At 34.2% G+C, this 18,804-nt stretch overlaps 1 protein-coding gene across 1 annotated transcript in view; it reads left to right on the forward strand.

Annotated features, from left to right (window-relative positions):
* The window catches only part of LOC137925804 (progestin and adipoQ receptor family member 4), an 85,351-nt gene extending 66,827 nt beyond the window's left edge, over window positions 1–18,524 (forward strand). Inside the window, exons 3-6 of the mRNA XM_068769266.1 lie at window positions 8,236–8,339; window positions 8,839–8,976; window positions 16,545–16,685; window positions 18,459–18,524. Of these exons, the coding sequence (XP_068625367.1) occupies window positions 8,236–8,339; window positions 8,839–8,976; window positions 16,545–16,685; window positions 18,459–18,524 (449 nt within the window). The remainder of the gene's footprint in view (window positions 1–8,235; window positions 8,340–8,838; window positions 8,977–16,544; window positions 16,686–18,458) is intronic.
* The last annotated feature ends 280 nt before the right edge of the window (window positions 18,525–18,804 follow it).

Here is an 18,804-nt window from a genome sequence, read left to right on the forward strand (position 1 = left end):
CCAACAGGAAGGGTGTAGTGTTCCACCAGGACAACGCCAGACCACACACTTCGTTGATGACTCGTCAGAAGCTACGGGAGCTCGGATGGGAGGTTTTATCACATCCACCATATAGCCCGGACATAGCGCCAAGTGATTACCACCTGTTCCTGTCCATGGCGAACGCCCTTGGTGGTGTAAAGTTGAACTCAAAAGAGGTTTGTGAAAAGTGGCTGTCCGAGTTCTTCGCAAATAAGGAGGGGGGCTTCTACGAGGGAGGTATTATGAAGTTGCCGTCTAGATGGAAACAGAATTTCGAACAAAACGGCGCATATTTGAACTAAATCCGATCACTGTAACACTTTTTATAAAGCATTGAATAAAGAGCAAAAAAGCGGAAGGGAGATATTTGACAACCTATTATATTAACAATAAAGAGTAAATAAAAAAAATAGTAAATAAAATAATGAAGCTGGGTCAAGCATTCAGTAATTGGCGAAAAAGTTTAAAGTTAACGCATTCCGTAAATGCGCTCTTGACATTTCGCTGCACCGTTTATTTTTTTTTATGCATTTCGTACGAATTTTATATTTTCTTTACTTTAAAGTGAAAAAGAAACATTTTTTTTGTGTCAATGTAAAAAAATTTGGGTCGAAGCAAACTTTAGGCTTTTTTGGTACCAGGGTAAAATGTTCAAAATTAAAATTTTACGAGTTGATAACATCAACGTAATATAAAGTGTTACGAAAATTAATGAGTTAATGTGATGTCATGGAATATTTTCAAATAATACAATCGTCAATTTCTACAAATAAAACACAATGTAATTATTTACTAAAAAGGGATTAATATACAGCCATACTTTTACTATTCATCTTTTTTAAACAATACATAAATGATAGTATATAATCAACTGTTTAAGAATTACAACATTTTGATAATGAAGGTCGAAGCATATTAAAGTGGATAGGCATATAATTAGTTCATATTTTACTAGTTTACGCTACGCCCAAAACTAAAAATTGTAAGATGAAAATAAATATATTTTTGTCTCTGATTTTAAGTAAATTATCCTTTTAATGTCCTCGTTACTGAGACTCGAGTGTCCTCATAGTGCGCCCTGTTAAAATAGTAAAGATTTATTTCATTTTAATATAACCTTAAATATACATAAACATCAAAAGTGCTCTCAAGCCCGCGGTAATCTCTGCAGCCCTCTTTGGGTCGACCTCTTGACATAGTTGCCATTAATATTGCCATTACCGCAAATTTACTTCAAAGCGAAATAAAAAGGCTTTGACAGTTTGTACCAGTTTTAAAGATTTACGGAAAGAAAGCTAGTTTTCTATTTTTTTACTAAGTTTCTAAATAAGAGATTTACTTCATTTAATGGTTAAAAAACTTCATCAACGCCATCATCATCATTACAGCCGTAAGACGTTCACTACTGGATATAAGCCTTTTCCATAGGTTTCCAAGAAGACCACTTGAAAGTGGCCTCCATGAAGCGTTTCCCAAAGAGCCTTAGAAGATCGTCAATCCGCCTTTTGGGCGGACGTCCTAACATTTCACACCACGCAAAAAGCTTCTATTCCTTTCTATTATAAATTCATAAGTTATATACAATACAACCTTATTACAAACTACAATTAGAATTCATTTTTGATGAGTAGCATTCGTTAAGCTCCCAAATATTTTCACCTTCCAAAATACCGCAATGCCTGAAGACGTATGATTCGAGACATGGTCGCTTACGATGGGCCTTATAAGAAGGTTTAAGATCATCCAAAAAGAAACGATGCAGAGAGGAATAGGAATTATTCTCGGAGCTTCGATGGAAGATCGAATCGGAAATGAGGAAAGCCAAGAAAGAACCAATATCACCGACGATCAAACGATGATAGTTGGGACTGAAAAGTTCTCGAGTGGCAATACCAGCCGGTAGGGGTAGGCTGTAGGACCTAAGAAGAGCTGGATCGACGACGATCATCACGGCTATTTTTGAAGAGGCCTATGCCTTGTAGTGGGTCTCTAACAGCTGATATGATGATGATACAAAATTTTACTAAGTATACATATATTCGATAAAAGTATAATACTTAAGTATTTCAATAAAACATTATTGTATAAATTCACATTTTTCCGCTTATAAAGGAATATGTAATTACACTTGTAAAAACATTATGTTTAAATTTTGATGTGACCAACGCAATGTCAATAATGACGAACACAGTAGTTGTTCCGTGATTGCAAGCATGCATATTAAAGCAATCCTCTCGGGAGTCGTGTATTAGCGCGCACGAGTACACACGACCCGGGCCGCGCTTACACAAATTGTTTCCATTTTATTCATCACATGAATGCTATTTTAATTATTAATATCGAGATTGTATACACAGTGCAGTGTACATGGGCATTATTTACATTACCATTCTTTACTCCATTACATTTTAAATTTTACTGAAAAATACATATCAGACGTTATTTAAATAATGGTGTCTTTCAATTATTATTTACGTTGGTCCTTTTTATTCAGTTCTTGAATACTTAACTTCTGGTAATGTCAGTGAATGTTTAAATATGAAAAAATACATACTTTCGAAAAAAGAAAATAGCCTAGTTTGAAAATACCTTGTCGTTCTCCAATACATTTTTTTTTGGAGCCGAAACATTACATATTGAATTGCAGTCTTTGCTGAAAACAAAAAGGTGAGCATCCCCTAAACGAACAGATATCTCGTTACTACAAATATAACGCTTTTTTCTCATGACATCTCCTAAAGCGTCGGGTTCCTAACTTCACAAGCTAGATCGAAGGGGAAAGCCCAATGGGTATGCTTTCTTGTGTACGATAGTTAAATATTAAACCACACTAGACAACAATTTTCATAAAGTAACCAAAATCCGGAACTTTTATCAAAAACGTGATCAATCGAAAAGAATTAGGAGGCACTGATAAAAGAATTATTAAATTAGCAAAGATATTTTTATAGTTCGATTATGTACATTCTCTAAGGTTGTCAAGTGGCGACCGCGAGCTGATATTGGCGGCTCTTTACACCTTTTAGGTGACGATAAGTCGTTGGATGCGTGCAGCGCACGACCGGTCATTATGTCGATCTTCGTCGGGGGAGATCTACTCCTCGAAGTGAGCGCCTGTCGGCTGACATGGTGATGAATCTACAATCAATAATAATACAAGTCTTAACTGTTACTGGTCATAGATTATTGAATTAGTTGACGTCATTTACGTAACATTAGATACACTAAATTTTGCAAAAATATTGACAAAAAATAATTCATATTAAAGACTAGGAGGAAAAATGTTAAGATAAAAAATTTCAAGAAAAAATTTAATTATGGGAGTAACTAAAACTACCAAACGGGAGCAAACATAAATGTTAACTTCATTAAAAAGTGACCCGTGCATTTTCCGTTTTGCGAGAGGAAGCAATGCTGGCAGGGAAATGGCGCTGATTGATTTCGTTTGCAGTCAATTACTCGTCGCAGCTCTCGGCACTGATTAATTACAGCTAGTTGGAGCCTGTATCACCGATTCTTTATTCGTATATTTTCGGTGTTTACAATAAATTACCACCAGTTGATTTTTCAATCATTCCAATGCATTGTTTAATGACACATGCACTGATCATAGTGATGAACTTTTTCTCATGTACAATTGAATAAAACTGAACTTTAAAAACTTTGGTCTTTCTTACACAGCTGCTCCAATGGCATTTGCAGTTCGTGTGGGCAGGACTCTGAGGACGTTTAGCCTAAAAACCTGTGATAAGGTAGAAAAGCTCGTGGGCTCCTTGGGAAGCCATGGCTACGTTGACACGGATTTTTTGTGAGGCCGCAAAGCTCCTAGATGGTGTGACTAACATCAAGGGCTCCTTCGTGGGAACCTTTGATGGTCAGTCACACGTTAATAATGCCCCTCTTAGCATTAAGAATCGAGGGCGCCCAAGTGGGCTTAACCACGACTTGATTGGTTGCTATTGCCTGTTTACAACACTACAACCACTTCGCAAAGCGTTAGCGCTGTGAAAGAAGTGACAGAAAAAATTCCAACAAACCTCTCTTTTTAACTATTTAAATTTGCGCATAAATAACTCGCTTGTTTTTAAATTTGACCGAGATTTAAAAGAAGTCGCGTATTAAGCACAAAAATGACATTTACAAATAAAACCTTTCAGAACACCCATTTAAACATGAATGCAATTGGGTCAAACCGCAGCGGCCGACGTGTTGGATTTTAAAAGTTAACCCGTTACAGTTTTCACAATTTTCACTGGTTTATTCGGAGATGAATACTATGTAAGATCCGGATAAGAAAAATATTTTCTCCTTTAATTAGTTAACATTTTTTTAAATTTTTTCTTTTTATATACTGAAAATTCATGTCATCAGTTTTCTCTATTCTTACCTTGGACTTACGACAGATAACTAAATTGTATATCCTCGAATCTGAAAGAGTAAAATGTGGAGTGAAAAGTGTTATTAAACAGTATTTTACAAGACTATAAAACGTTGCGTAGATAGAAGTAGTTGCTATTCAAAATTAATGAGGAAGAAAAATGCACGAATGAGGTAGAGTCGTAAATAAACAAAACCATTACTAGACTTCATAAAATATTTACACACGTATGATGCACGTGCCTGCATGTTAACGAGAGCTCGTTATAACGACTCGTAATGTAGTTTTTATCACGCGATCCGATACTTCTGTGTCATTACACAGTAACCAATAATTAACTCAAATCCGTTGAAAACCGATTTGGCCTGGTACTAAAAAAAGTGTTGTGCATTCAATACTTCATATTAGTCTTTCGTGGCCAAAGTAGATGGTATAACAAAATACACCCATGCACATAAGGTTAGCATTAGAAATAAAGATAAACCTTTTCATTTGGCACTATAAAATTAATAACTATTTTATGGCCTGTGTACAGCACCGTACACAGTTACGTACTGTCCAATAACCACCCATGCTACGTCTCACTATTGAGTAATAAATTAAAAAAAAGTCTTTAAACAGAAACTTATAAAAATTGATATTAATCACTCTGTTATCGTGTCAAGGATATTGTAAAACTACAATAAAACCCTTTGTGTCTAATGTAAGACCTTCTAAGATCTAAGCGCATTTGGAAGCCTTGTAGCTTTAAGTTAAAGATGTCAATAAAGGGAAACTAAATTTGATTTTAGTTTATATCAAATTGGGCACTTTTGGCATTCTTATCATGACGTACACTGGTGGCCACAGTAAAAATGATCCTTTATAGTAATAAAGTTAAATGAATTTTACCTATATATATTTAGTTTTATGTATATAATATTTACTTTTATCCGAAACACTAAAATATGTGTCCTTGAAAGGAGTAAAAGGAAAATTATTCATTTATTAATTCCTCGTACACAAAAATAAATTTTACCAAAATAAGTTTCCTGGTATTCTGATAATTCGTGTACGTTATTATATAACAAAAAACACGTACGTGTCCACGTGTTTTCCTTCAAATCCAACAGATATCGAGCAGTCCGAAAAACTAGAATAAAAACCGTACCGCGTCTCATTTTCGTGGAACAATACGCTACACCATTAATGGAAGTGGAGTGAAGCATTCGATGATTAAAAACGTCTATTCTTTTTTTCCCCCATTAACAAGAGTGCGTTTTATCTTTTAAACTAATGCTAGAAACAAAACATTGTTCACTTGTCGCGTAATCTGCCGCCTTTGTCTGAATTATTCATTTTTTTGTTAATTATAGCATTTTTATGCATCTCGAATAATAATGAATATATCTCGAATATAAACAACTAAATTGATATTAGAAACATAATAACTACTAACAAACTCATCATCATTTCAGCCGTAAGACGTCCACAGCTGGACATAGGTCCCCTCATATATTTCCTCACGTAACACCATAACAACATAAGATCCTCTCTGTCCATCTTCTAGCTAGACATTCTACGCTGTGCTTGCCGATGGGGGTCGTGGTCTCCACTGAAGAACCTGACCATTAGCTCTGTACGCTATGTGTCGTGCCCATTGCTACTTCAACTTGCCAATCTGCTGGGCTATGTCAGTAACTTTCGTTCGACTACAAATCTCTTTATTGCTTATTCTATTACGTAGAGAAACACCTAGTGTTGACCTCTATATATAGCTCATTGAACGACTCGTTAATGACTGTCAAACTTATTAATGTTTAACAATTCTTTGTTTCCTACGTCACAGTTATAATCAAAGTAGTTCAATTATAAATAGGAAGATAACAGGTCAAAGTCAAAGTCATCGAGCTTTATGGGAGTCGATATTGCGAAGCGCATAATTTCTTTGAAGTGTACGTTTCCAAAGCATACACTGTACAAAAGCCAACAACATATTTTTTTACAATACTTGCCGTGATTTTAATTATCAAACAACACCTCGAATTAATTAATGGTTTCACCGAATTGTTAATAACCATATCTTTATTTGTAATAAAATAATAGGCAACTTAATCTTCTTAACTAACCTTCAAGTGTAGCGAGGTTCGTTACCTATGTATAAATTATATGTAAGATGGTATACGAGTAGTTTTAACATATAATCGTATTTTTTTTCCCTCTCAAAGTGTGAGCTAAGAACTCAGCGGTTCAGTTTCAGCGCTGCTACGACTTTTTCAATGTTTCCAGCACACTTTTTTCTTTGTTAACTTCTTTAGAAGAAAGAACTTGTTAATTATGAAACTTTGAGCGAAATCTTCATTATTATCATATTACACAATATTTTGTTTAAAAAATTGTGAGTAAGCTGGGAAATTTCTTTTCGTGATAACTTTTTTATTAATAATTTTGCGGTTTTTAAAGCACGACGGGTGTCTGGATTTATTAAGCTAACGTAACATAAATATTTCACATGTGGAAAAAAGTGAATGTGTTTTTCAACATTTCAGCCCATAGACGCCCAATACAAGGGATAGGCCTAGCGTAAAAATATCTATGAGGGATATACCGCAATCGTCACGCTTGGCAGACGGGTTGACGATCGCAGTGTGGTATTTATGGTACGCAGAGGATGCTGCTGCCCATATTTTTATTTGTGAGCAGTGGTAGTCCTATATAATTAATATACAAAGTGTGAATCATAGAAGATTGTATCCTGGGAATCGAAACCGCAACTTACGATCGCAAGTCATTGTCCTTTAGTGCTCAATATGTCCATTCTTTTCACGCCGTATTTTTATAATATTTTTTACTCTGGATTAATCACAGCGATCGCTTTTATAGGTCATGGGAAAAATGTCCGAAGATCCCAAATTTGATGGAACCTAGTACCCTAATTATGTAAAGTGCCCTCTAATGGCTCTCGAGATCCAAAAGTACCCATATCTGAGAAGAGCCCACAACACAAACTTAGTCGAATATTTTTTTAGTAATTTCCCTCTCTCTCTCTCTCTCTATATATATATATATATATATATATATATATGTGTGTGTGTGCGTGTGTGTGTATATATATATATATATATATATATATATATATATATAACAATAATTACCATTAAAGTTAATATAATATTCTAAAACTACATTATCGCTTACACTGGAGTGTGATAATTTTACCAGGAAATGTTTCATAAACATTTTAAACTTATTGCATGATAACTCAGATGAATTACAAGCAAGTTTATTGTTTAAGTTAGCATAGCTATTTGACAAGTTTTTTTCGATTATGGCAAGTTTACGGTCGCTTAACAAACCAGAGGGTTTTATCAGGAATCAAAAGATCTGTAGACAGTAAGCGATATAGCCCAGCCGATTGGCAAGTTGAATAGACAGTGGGCAGGCCACATAGCGCGCAGAACAGTATCCACTGAGGCCTTAAGATTCTGGAGAGGAAACCACGGACTGGCAAGCGCATCACAGGCTGCCACCATCATCATCAGGTAGACAGAAGATCTTGCTAAGGTCATCAGAAGATGCAGAATGCAGGCCACTTTCTACCGGACCTGTTGGAAATCTATGTGAAAGATCTTTACTTAGCACTGAATACAATGATAATGTGATCAAATGATCGATCAGAGGACGTCATAAGCATTGAAATATCTGGACTAATAAGATCTATCATCTCATCTCAAGGTTATGAAAGTAAATTATACTATGAACATAGTCCAATACAAATATAGCAGAGTTGTATCATTTATTCAAACGTGTATCGTTTATTATGAAATACAATGGAGTATAATTATTTCTCGTTTCAGGCGCCATCCCCATGGTGACGGCCACGGTGTACTGCGCGCCCGCCCCGCTGCGCTACGCAGCGCTCGCTGTCTACTGCCTTGGCAGTCTGCTTGGCCTCTACAAAGTAATACTTTTCAACACAAAAGTTATTTAAAATCATATTACCCCATTACATACCTAAAACGCTAGAAAGGACCAAACTGTGAATGTTTAAACATTCACGAGATTTAACTCTTAATAACATTAATCATTAAGTTGATAGTTATACCGGCCCCAGGTAGCCAGTACGTAGAAACTACGTTATTTCACAAATATTAACCTATACCTATACTTTTAAATAAACTATTACGGAGTATGTGGAATTAAAAGAATATCATAATGGTTAAAGAGACGATAGCAAGAGATTTTCAAGTATGATTTAAAAATAACGTTAACTATGAAGTTATTTGAATTTGATTGAAACTAAATAATGGGTTTTAATAATAGTGATAGTGGAAGATGACGGAACGAGTGTATTTAAAGTGTTGACCAGTTACAGAAAGATAACAAAAACAGAAATAGTTTTAATTTTTATAAAAAGTTGGATGTACTGTTTTGAGGGTAAAAAGAGGAATGTCATGCAGGCAATGCGCGCGTGGTCCCCGTGGGAGCGGCGGTTGTGCTTCGCGGCGCCCTTCTGCATGAGACTGCTGCTGGCAGGCGCACGCGCTGCACGCCTGGGCGGAGGGGATCCACACGCTATTCTTCACGTCTTTTTACAAGTCAGTTTATGTACTATTGTAAACATATTTTACATATACATAGGTACACATGATAGTAGCAATACTGTTTGATATTTATTGTTGCATAACAATACTAAAAATGCTTTGAAGTCAAATTTTATTTTTCACTAAAGAAGCATTCACATCTTAACCTTTTCTACGTAGAACTATCCACCAACATGTTATAAAAAAGGATACGGCTTGTAATAAAAATAGAGTTGTGAAAGAAATATATCGGTCACCACGACCATGCGTTACGGACTTTGCGCTTTAACGCAGCTGTCAATTACATTAGCACTCTGTAGATTCTATCCAGATTATAGTCCTTCAAAAATATTCAGAGGCGTTGCACGGTCAAAGGAAAAAATTATCGGATATGGTGAAATTTGCGATCGAGAAGTTTGATTTGTAATTATAAGATATATGTATCTATATTGAAATCCTGTAGTCTACTTTTGGTTGTAAACTGTTGTGAGTTACATCAGACGTTCTCAGATTTTTTGTCTCAAAGACTATTATCAAATTTCATCTGGTTCCGGTCAAACCCATGCAGCTACTTTTCTACCATATTCCCATTCCGCCTACATTTTAGTTCTTTACTATCAAAAGCAGATAAATTTTCGTGGATCCCCGCTTAAGAATTCACCCCGCTTCTATGAACTGGGTGTCCCCCTAGACCATGGATGGAAGTCACTCAAACACGTAAAGTAGGTCAATGTAATCCTAAGTTACATACAGCTACCTCAAAACATAGTTTGTTTTAACATTAATTACACTCACCAAGTTCACATAGACCATTACATAGATTACAACGCGATACGAGCGTGTCGGAAGCTCGCCGACACTCCGGCGGTATTTATTAACAATTTGTACGTGGCTGTGAACCAGCATGCTTTATTAAAATTTCATATCACCGTCGTCCGCCCTACATCCTCTAATGAGATTAAGTGATCTTGTTACGCGCGAACGTTGAGACGTAATTAGAGAACAGTTAACACTTTCAGTTGACGATATTAGAAATTATCCGCCATGACTCTAGTTCACATGTCTAAATTATCGCTGCTTTTAGGATGTACACCTGTATATTTACTTATCCAGAATCGTCGACTATAATACGTACATAATAATTGGTTATTGATGTAAAAGCTTTTAAGGGTGACTGTATAGCTCAATTGACGACATTTAACGTACGGTACTCAATTCAAAATAAAAGCTTTCTGAAATTATAAATATAATGTTAATATAGTTAAAAAAGCAGTATTAAAATTCGAATTACTATATATCAAAATGAATTATTGTCTATCTGGTCCTTTAAAAATTGTACTACCAGAAGTTATTGGCCAATTTACAAAAGAAAATTAAAGTTCATCATATTTCAAAGTGAAAAATTTGAACAGGTGATTGTGAAGGAGTGTAAAGATTTTTACTGAGCTGTACCCTTTAAAGCTTTTACACTTATAACACGCTGTATATGATATAATTCTACGTTAATTAGTTTAAAGTAGCTCTGTAAAATTAGTATTAATATATAATGTATATATATTATAAATATGTAACCGGGAACTAGGAAATAAATATCAAAGTATAAAAAGTACTTATTATACTTAGCTACGAAACTGGCTGTAAAGCCATTTATTGAGTCTTTACATTTTAATGACTTCCTCACTAAGCAATAGTAAGTTGCAAGCCACTTAGAAGTTTCCCGGTTCTTTAACGTACTTACGACGTATTAAGATTAAACGAAACCTTACATATGACACGGTATATTGATGTCGTTCATTACGTAAATAGAATTTCTTTTATAGAAAAAAAATATTTAGCGATGATGTCGCCTACAAACGGATGCTTGCTATTTCTAGAACTTCGTAAATAACTACATTTTAAATCAAAAATGTACGTTTGGAATGAAAAAGAATCTAAACAGTTAAAGATTTTTTTAGTAAATAATTAAAAAAGGATCAGTCAAGTATGACTGATCCTTTTTAATTCAGTAAATGTCAGTAGACAATCTTCCGGGGAGGCATATTCCTTGCAAAGGGCTATCGGATGAAAAAGAGATAAAGAAATAAAAATTAAATAAAAATACTTTAACTGTTTGGATTCTTCTTCCAAGTATTTAATTAATGAAACAATTATTAATTCTTTCAAATAGGCTTCATAATCACCTTCAAAAAGTCAAGCCATTGACGTAATGAACTTTTAAATGTGTATTTATGCATTGTATAACATGTATTGGTCCCAATTTTCTCCTGATACTGCTAGGTAGGGAATGCTGACGCTACCTAGAAGAACCTATCAAGAAACTCTATATTACTCCTTTAACATCAATTTTATAATATTTTCCGGTTTTAAATCTTACATTTGTTATGTAAAAATCAGCATGCTAAGTGAGTCCAAGACATGTTTGTCTTCTGTATAATCTTAAATACTCCAGTTATACTAATTACTATCTATTAATATCCGTAAAAGTATATATGTATCCATAGAATATCGTTGATAAACGTTTGAAATGAAAAAAAATACTTTGGGTACAAAAAGTGAAAAATTATTAATCAATATAAACCACTATTCATTAATATCAGTATATATCCACATGTGTAAATAAAAGTTCGAAAGATATCACAGAATCAGATATCGGTAGTGTAAGATATGTTTGGTAAATGACAAGCGCGAGAAACATTTTGAGGTTTGGCTGATAATCATAACAGTGACGAGGGTACGAGGCTTTATTCGAGCTTAAACAGAATTACTTATTATTAAAACATATTCCTCGGGTATTTTTGGAACATTATGCTGTTAACTTTTATCTCCATGTTATGAGTTTTTTCGCGAATCATTTGAAATCATTAAAATTATTATTTTTTTAATTAAAATCTATATATTTCATTGATATGTTGAATAAACTGTACAAGACATGTACGTTCTTGAGAAAAAAATATTGCTTTTTAATTTAGATTAACCGAATTGTACAGGCTGATTGATATTCAATTAGGAAAAGGACAGGCCTTTGACTTCGGGCAACACAAAATCTACAGGGAAAGAGAGTAAAAAATAATTAACGTTAATATGTATTAATCAAAATTCTAAATAAAATTTTTCTTACTATGTTACATAACTAAATTACATTAGTTTTATATGGGAAAAATGCATGGGCATACACGCCCTTGCGATGTCAATTACGGGTTATGACGGACTCGCACAACCCTACTCCTTGGGAGAGCGACACATTGTAATGTCGATAATCTTTTTCCCCCTGTGATACCGCCTCCGCTGCGGATCTTATCAAGTACAGGCTGTAGCAAAGAGCTCACCTTTGTTAACTGAGACTTTATTTAATTCATCTTAAAATTTGACTCAATGCAGACATAATTTTTGAAATCATTTACTTCTGGATAGATTGTACCGTATATTATTTGACTGCAAAAAAGATACACATTCACCCCCTTTGAAGCCTTTACACCTATTACTAAACACTCTGTAAACCGTCCACTACTAAAGTTAGCTTAGGAATTGGAATAAATTAATTACAATTAAATGTAAAGGATGGAATTTTAAATAATATGTAGGCTTTCGAATAATAGTGTATTTGTTGCATTAGTTTTGGAATTATATGAAAATATTTCGTTTCATGAGAGGTACTGCAACGTGGCCATACGTCGAAATGTTAGTCGAAAAACTTCACCGCCATCCACTGTACATTTCGACGTTGACATTGGAAATCGATTAGTCTAATTGCGAAACCATGTCCGAACAACTGCAAGCGACGCTCTTGATTTACAATGTGTCACACAACGCAGTAATTAATAAACGCAGAGCGTGCAGGATCGCATTGTCGCAATACAGGGGATTTGGAGCTACGAAACATTCCTCGACATCTATGAATACTCTATATAGGGTATACTCTATTAGGATATATATGTAAAAAGCTTTAAACGGGTAATTATATACTACTATTCCTACAGATTTTGCATTGCCAGAAGTTATTAGCCTCTCGTATTTTAAGAGAAAAAAAATGTTACTCATTTCAGAGTCAATACTTTATACACGGTGATTAAAAATAGGAGAAAAAACTTAAGAGCTTTTTACTGACAAACAAGCTAGCATTCACCCCTTTAGAGCTTTTACAGTACAAAAAAATCCTACAACAAAAAAATTCATTTAAACTCTGATAACTATTAATAAAAGTATAGCATTAAGTAAATAATAAACAATAAAAAAAACACGAAAAATAGACAACTTGTTATTAACTAAACGTCCATTAAAGATAAACAGTCCATCGTTATAATTAGATTAGAATAATTGAAAGATAAAGGTTTAATCACTTATTAATTATTTGATTAATATTACAGAGATTAAATTTAAACGACGATTAGTTTCGAGAACAAGGAGTGAGCTTCCAAAGTATAATTGTGTATAACATTAACGATATATATGATTGAAGATCGGTTGTTTGATAACCATTACAACCAAATACGGAATACCAATAAATCAATTTTTATATATCAAATAAGATAGGTTTATCGCGACGATCGGTGTCGTGTCTGAGAAATTATTGGTTATAATACAGTAATATATGTAAAAAGAATATGCAAAAAGAATTATTTGACTCGCCAGGTGAAAGGTAGAAATGTACAGAAGATGTGACGGAAAAGATGAAAGATTTAAATCTAATAAAGACGTGTCTATGACATAGATTAAGTCGCATGTGGTGTACTGTGTATTATTCTGAAACTTTTTCATAACAAATAGATTGCAAAGGTCAGAAAGGCGAGAATAATCTAGTTGGACGTGCAAAAAGTCCTCGTAAATGTTATATCGACAATGGCTGCGTTGCCCATAAAATCTGATCGTTAAAATTAAATTATTGTTACGATTCTTGGTCACTTTATGGTTAGCAAATCCATTATTTTATGTGGGTTTTTTCTATCTCTATTTTTATTACAGTTACTCACGAGTACTAACACAACACTAAAACTATTCATTGTCAACTCCTTAAGAGTAAATTTTAAATGGATATTACAATTAATTTATTCATCGGTAAACACTCAATACAATAATATTTAAGTATGAAAATCTTTATAATTATAAAGTTACTTTGGAAGATAAGTTTGGAGAGGGCTAAGCTCAAGATTTCTTCACGAGATCGAATTAAGAATGATAAAACAAAGTAGCCGACCTAGCCCACTGGATTAACAAGTTGAATAAGCAGTAGGTCACATAGCATGAATTAACCAATCTGGCAATCTGAAACCGCCGTACAGCACATTGTATGTATAAAATTGAGTATCAAACTAATGTTAGCCGGACTGCCATTTCACCTTTCTTAATGGTCTCGTTCGCGTTAGATAGAGAAATATGTTATGTAACGCGTGTAATCTTGTTGGATGTAAGCGAGAGGCCGGGGCGCGGCGGGGCTACAGTCCCACTTGGCACGCAGCCAAATGACGGTGGACGATGCTGCCAACGTTCGAAATTGAAGTCGCAACTCTTACATTTCTTTACAAAAGTATTACTTATTCATGGAATATTTTAACGGTGTAGAGATTTTAAAATTGCAATAAGAGACGCTACGTTTATGAAATTAAATCTGTATAACAAAAATTAATATAATCAATAAGTTCCGCCGACGTCGATGTCTTACTCGTTTCATGACTTCAGTATCAAAATGTTTTGAATGGAATTTAATTCTTACGTTACTTACACAGAGTTAAATACTTAAATGAATCTGGTTCTCCTATTTTTAATTTAATATAATGACAATTTATTATTCTACTGCTATAAACTCTGCGGGTTCATCGTCTCGAAGTGGATTCTGGTGTATGAAACTAAATTGCACCCACCGTCTTTGGATGCAGGAGCACCACTCAAGGCCTCTGTGCGCGTTCGAGACCAAGCGGGCCTGCTGCTTCGCGGTCCTCCGATCGATATCGAAGTTGACCATATTTTAAACCAGTTTAACACCATCTCATGTGAAATTAATTTATTACACTACATTGTTACCTTTCATCAAAAGTTACCTTAACACCCGTAGTGTGAGTGGTATTTAAAAATATTATCTGAGGACTAGACTGGGTCCAGATTTAAAGCAACGCCCCAAGAACATTACACAGTGTCATCTTTTACTTAAACTAAAAAGTAATCTGTGTAAATAAACCTTTGTTTAATTAAAAATCTTTCATTTCTCTTTATAAAATAAATTATAAATTAATTTTAAAAGAGTCAACTAACCTATTTTTAGCTTTGTAGAGATACGATTCTATTAGAGCCCTAATAAATGGCGATACTATCAAAACATTTTACAGGCTCTAAATACGAAAAGTTTTTTAAGAACTCATAGTGTTGTTAACTGGACATAAAAAAGAAATGAAAAAAAAAATCAACAATAAATTCAAACGATGGAATTAACTGATCACACATTCTTTATGGCCGGTTTTTGACTCGTAATTCCGCGTAAATCGTGACGTAAATTTTACGACGAATTTATTGTTTTTAAATAAGGAAGTATCACACAAATAAGTTGTTACTGTAAACTATAATAATTAGAATCCTTTAAATTGAGCACTAACATGAGATCGAACAAGTGTAAAGAATCGACTTCTCCTATTAGTGACCATTGTTCAATTGTTTGTAATTAGGTATGTGTGTATAACAAGTGCCATGGTCTGGATTTCTTTACGAAAGCGAATCATACATGAAGAGATCTGTCGAAGAACGAAAGTAACCGGCATAGGTTGGGCGGTTTTGCAAGTTAAAGGGACAGTGAGCGGGCCCGCAGGTTCTGAAGAGGAGACCACCGACTGGCAAGCGGAGCGTTAGACGTCCATCCGTAAGGTGTAGAGGGGAACTCTTTAAGGTCGTCGGCAAACATAGGATATAATCCGCTCCCTATCAGTCTTATTGGAAATCCATAGAGAAGGCCTATATCCAGCATGAACTTTCTGCGGTTTGAACGATGATGATAATATAACAAAATAACAATACGTCTAGAGCTAAGTAAAAAGTTATCCATAATGACCTTAAAATGTAATTTGACAGAGACGCTATCATATCTGCTAAATTATCATATTCGCTTTTAACTCCGAGGTTTGCTATGATAATGAGTTAAATTTAATAATAGAATTTTTAATTTAAAAATCTTCGCCTAACGCTCTTATTAAACAACTGAAATTTTTTAACTTCGTATAAAACTTAAGGTACGTATAAAGACAAGTTGAATTGGCAGAATTCAACAGAATGAGGGTTTCATTTTTATCGTTGTAAAGAAATGATTATTTAAACTTATTTGATCTAGAACATAGGCAATTACTAACGAAATATTAACTAATTTTAACCTTGAGTCGTTATCACATAGTCTTATTTAAAAAACTTGTCTTACGCGTGTATTATGTATCTGAAAGAGTTAGACTATAAATTGTCCATATTAAATATAACAGTATAAGTTTGTAATCTGTAATAAGGTTTTGTTTGTCTCTTTAAAATAAATTGTGTGTAAATGCTTACATGAATAAAAAAATATTTTGATTTTAAATTTTTTTAAGTTACAATGAAAGCCACGTCAATATTTTCAGGACGCAGTTTCGCTGGGAGGTGGTGTGATAGGCGCTATGCATATCCCGGAGAAGTGGTTCCCAGGCGCCGTAGACCGCTGCCTCAACTCGCACAACATCATGCACGTGCTCGTGGTGCTGGCAGTCTACTCCATGCATCAGGTATTAAACTCGCTTACTCTTTACATCTACTAATTAGCCAACGAGAGCAAAAGTCTCAAAAAAAATTTCCATAACAGCAGAACCAAGTCGTGGTGATAGACTTAAGTGAAGTCAAGTCGACTTTAAGTGAATACGAGTATTTAAGCTAGTATTTCATAAGTAGTTATACATAATGCATTTTAACAATATAAACAGTTTCATTTAAATTAACAATAATTGTACACTGCCTTTAAATAAATACATTTTATTTTTACCTCACATACCTGCGACTGAAATTGATTTAACTCTAAAATCCTTGTGCTATATATTGCGAGTGTAAAAGTCGGCGATCTTATCAGTAAGAGCAATTTCTTCAAGCCAATGGCTGAATGTCTAACAAACATACATTATTCATATATTTATTCAACACGTGACAGTGTCATGTATAACTATTCATGACAAAATACAATAAAAATGATACTTAAATTACAACAATAACAATTAAGATTAAGATTTAAAAATGATGCCAATTTTAAATGTTTTCTATTAATTGACAATTCGCTATGGCGGCATATGTATAATAAGCCGAGAGATTCATCCTAAGTATTGTGGGTGGAAATGAATCTAGGAAAAGTAAAGTTTCTGTCATTAGATAACGTATTTTTTATTGTTACTTGCTGCCCCTTGACGCTTTTCGCTGTCAAAAGTTATTGGCTTCGCAATCCTATAAAATAATAAAATTCAAATTCAAAATCGTATTTTTTGTTTAATTATATCCCAACACTTTGGCTCTGATTGACGTCAAATGATTCACAGCTAGAGAAAGGTATATAAATTTACTCTGTAGTTTTTTTGGATAAGAAAGTTTTATTTTTGCTGTTTTCTTCCCGATTATTTCCATTTTTTTTTAAATATTTTGTGATACATTTTCATCATCACAGATTTAAAGAATTTGGAAAGATTAATTCAAGTGGAAATTTACATTTTCGACTTATTAATATGTACGTATGCAAGTTCACGTCACTTGTACATCCAAAAGTTGTGCAGTCTTATAATTTTTTATAAGGAAATTGTTTAAACATCATTAAAAAAATTCATCAAACGCTCTTCCATATCAAGAACAATTAACTCATATTTATCAAATTTGATACAAGTACAAATTTAATAGGTTGATATTACTATAATACTAGAGGTGGGTTTTTGTGTGAAAACATTTAACGTAATCAGTGACCGGTGTCACTACTCACTGGATGCGGGCAGCGCGAGTCCCATGATCGTGGCATTCTTTGGGGAAGGCCTATGCCTTGCAGTAGGCGTCTGTCAACTGACATAATGTTGATGCACACCACACACAACATGCAATTAATTCCAGGTAAGTAGCAAAGCGTTACCAGAGCAAACCACTTCTATTCCAAAAGTTTGTAAATTTTACTGCTACGGGTTTAAAGGTATTAAAAACATTATGTTTATTTCTTGATGCGGTCACAAACTTTTGAGTAAGACTTGAACTTCAAATAACATTGAGATTTTTTTGATCTTAAACAAATTTGAAAACTCGCAGGACAACTATGTTGTATTTTGTAAAATAGCCAATCATCATCATTCGTCATTGTCGTCGACGCCCACAGCTGGACTTTGATCTACTTCATAAATTTCCAATAGTGACCCAGTTGGAAGTGGCCTGCATCCAGCGCCTTCCAACGACACTACCAAGGTTGTCAGTTCATAATGTGATCAACAAAAATTAAAGCCATGACGTTTTGTTTGTTTTAAAAAGTTCGATAATCATTCCAGGTGACGACTCTGGACTTGGCGTGGATGTCCCGCGTGGACTGCCGCGCCCCTCTTCGCCAGCTCTGACGTCACTCACCGTCCCACAAGCCACCGCTGCCGACATCGTCATTGCTCATACACTGACATCTATATCTTCCATAATTTTTTATTCCGTTAATTTATAATTTTAGCAATTGTTAGATCGTCTGAAAGATGAGCCTGGTTTGGTTTTAGGACATAATGTATTACAAGAATTAGAAGGAAAACTATTATTTGCTATGTCGGTAGCATTATGACGATGATAATGCTTATGTTAAATATTTCAGAATAGCCCAATGCACCGAAAACATTCAAATTGATATTACAA

Source organism: Battus philenor, unplaced genomic scaffold, assembly GCF_028537555.1.
Source record: "Battus philenor isolate CCGP_79_NKW_IND1 unplaced genomic scaffold, ilBatPhil1.0.hap1 SCAF_10, whole genome shotgun sequence".
In the NCBI taxonomy this organism is placed as follows: Eukaryota; Metazoa; Arthropoda; class Insecta; order Lepidoptera; family Papilionidae; genus Battus; species Battus philenor.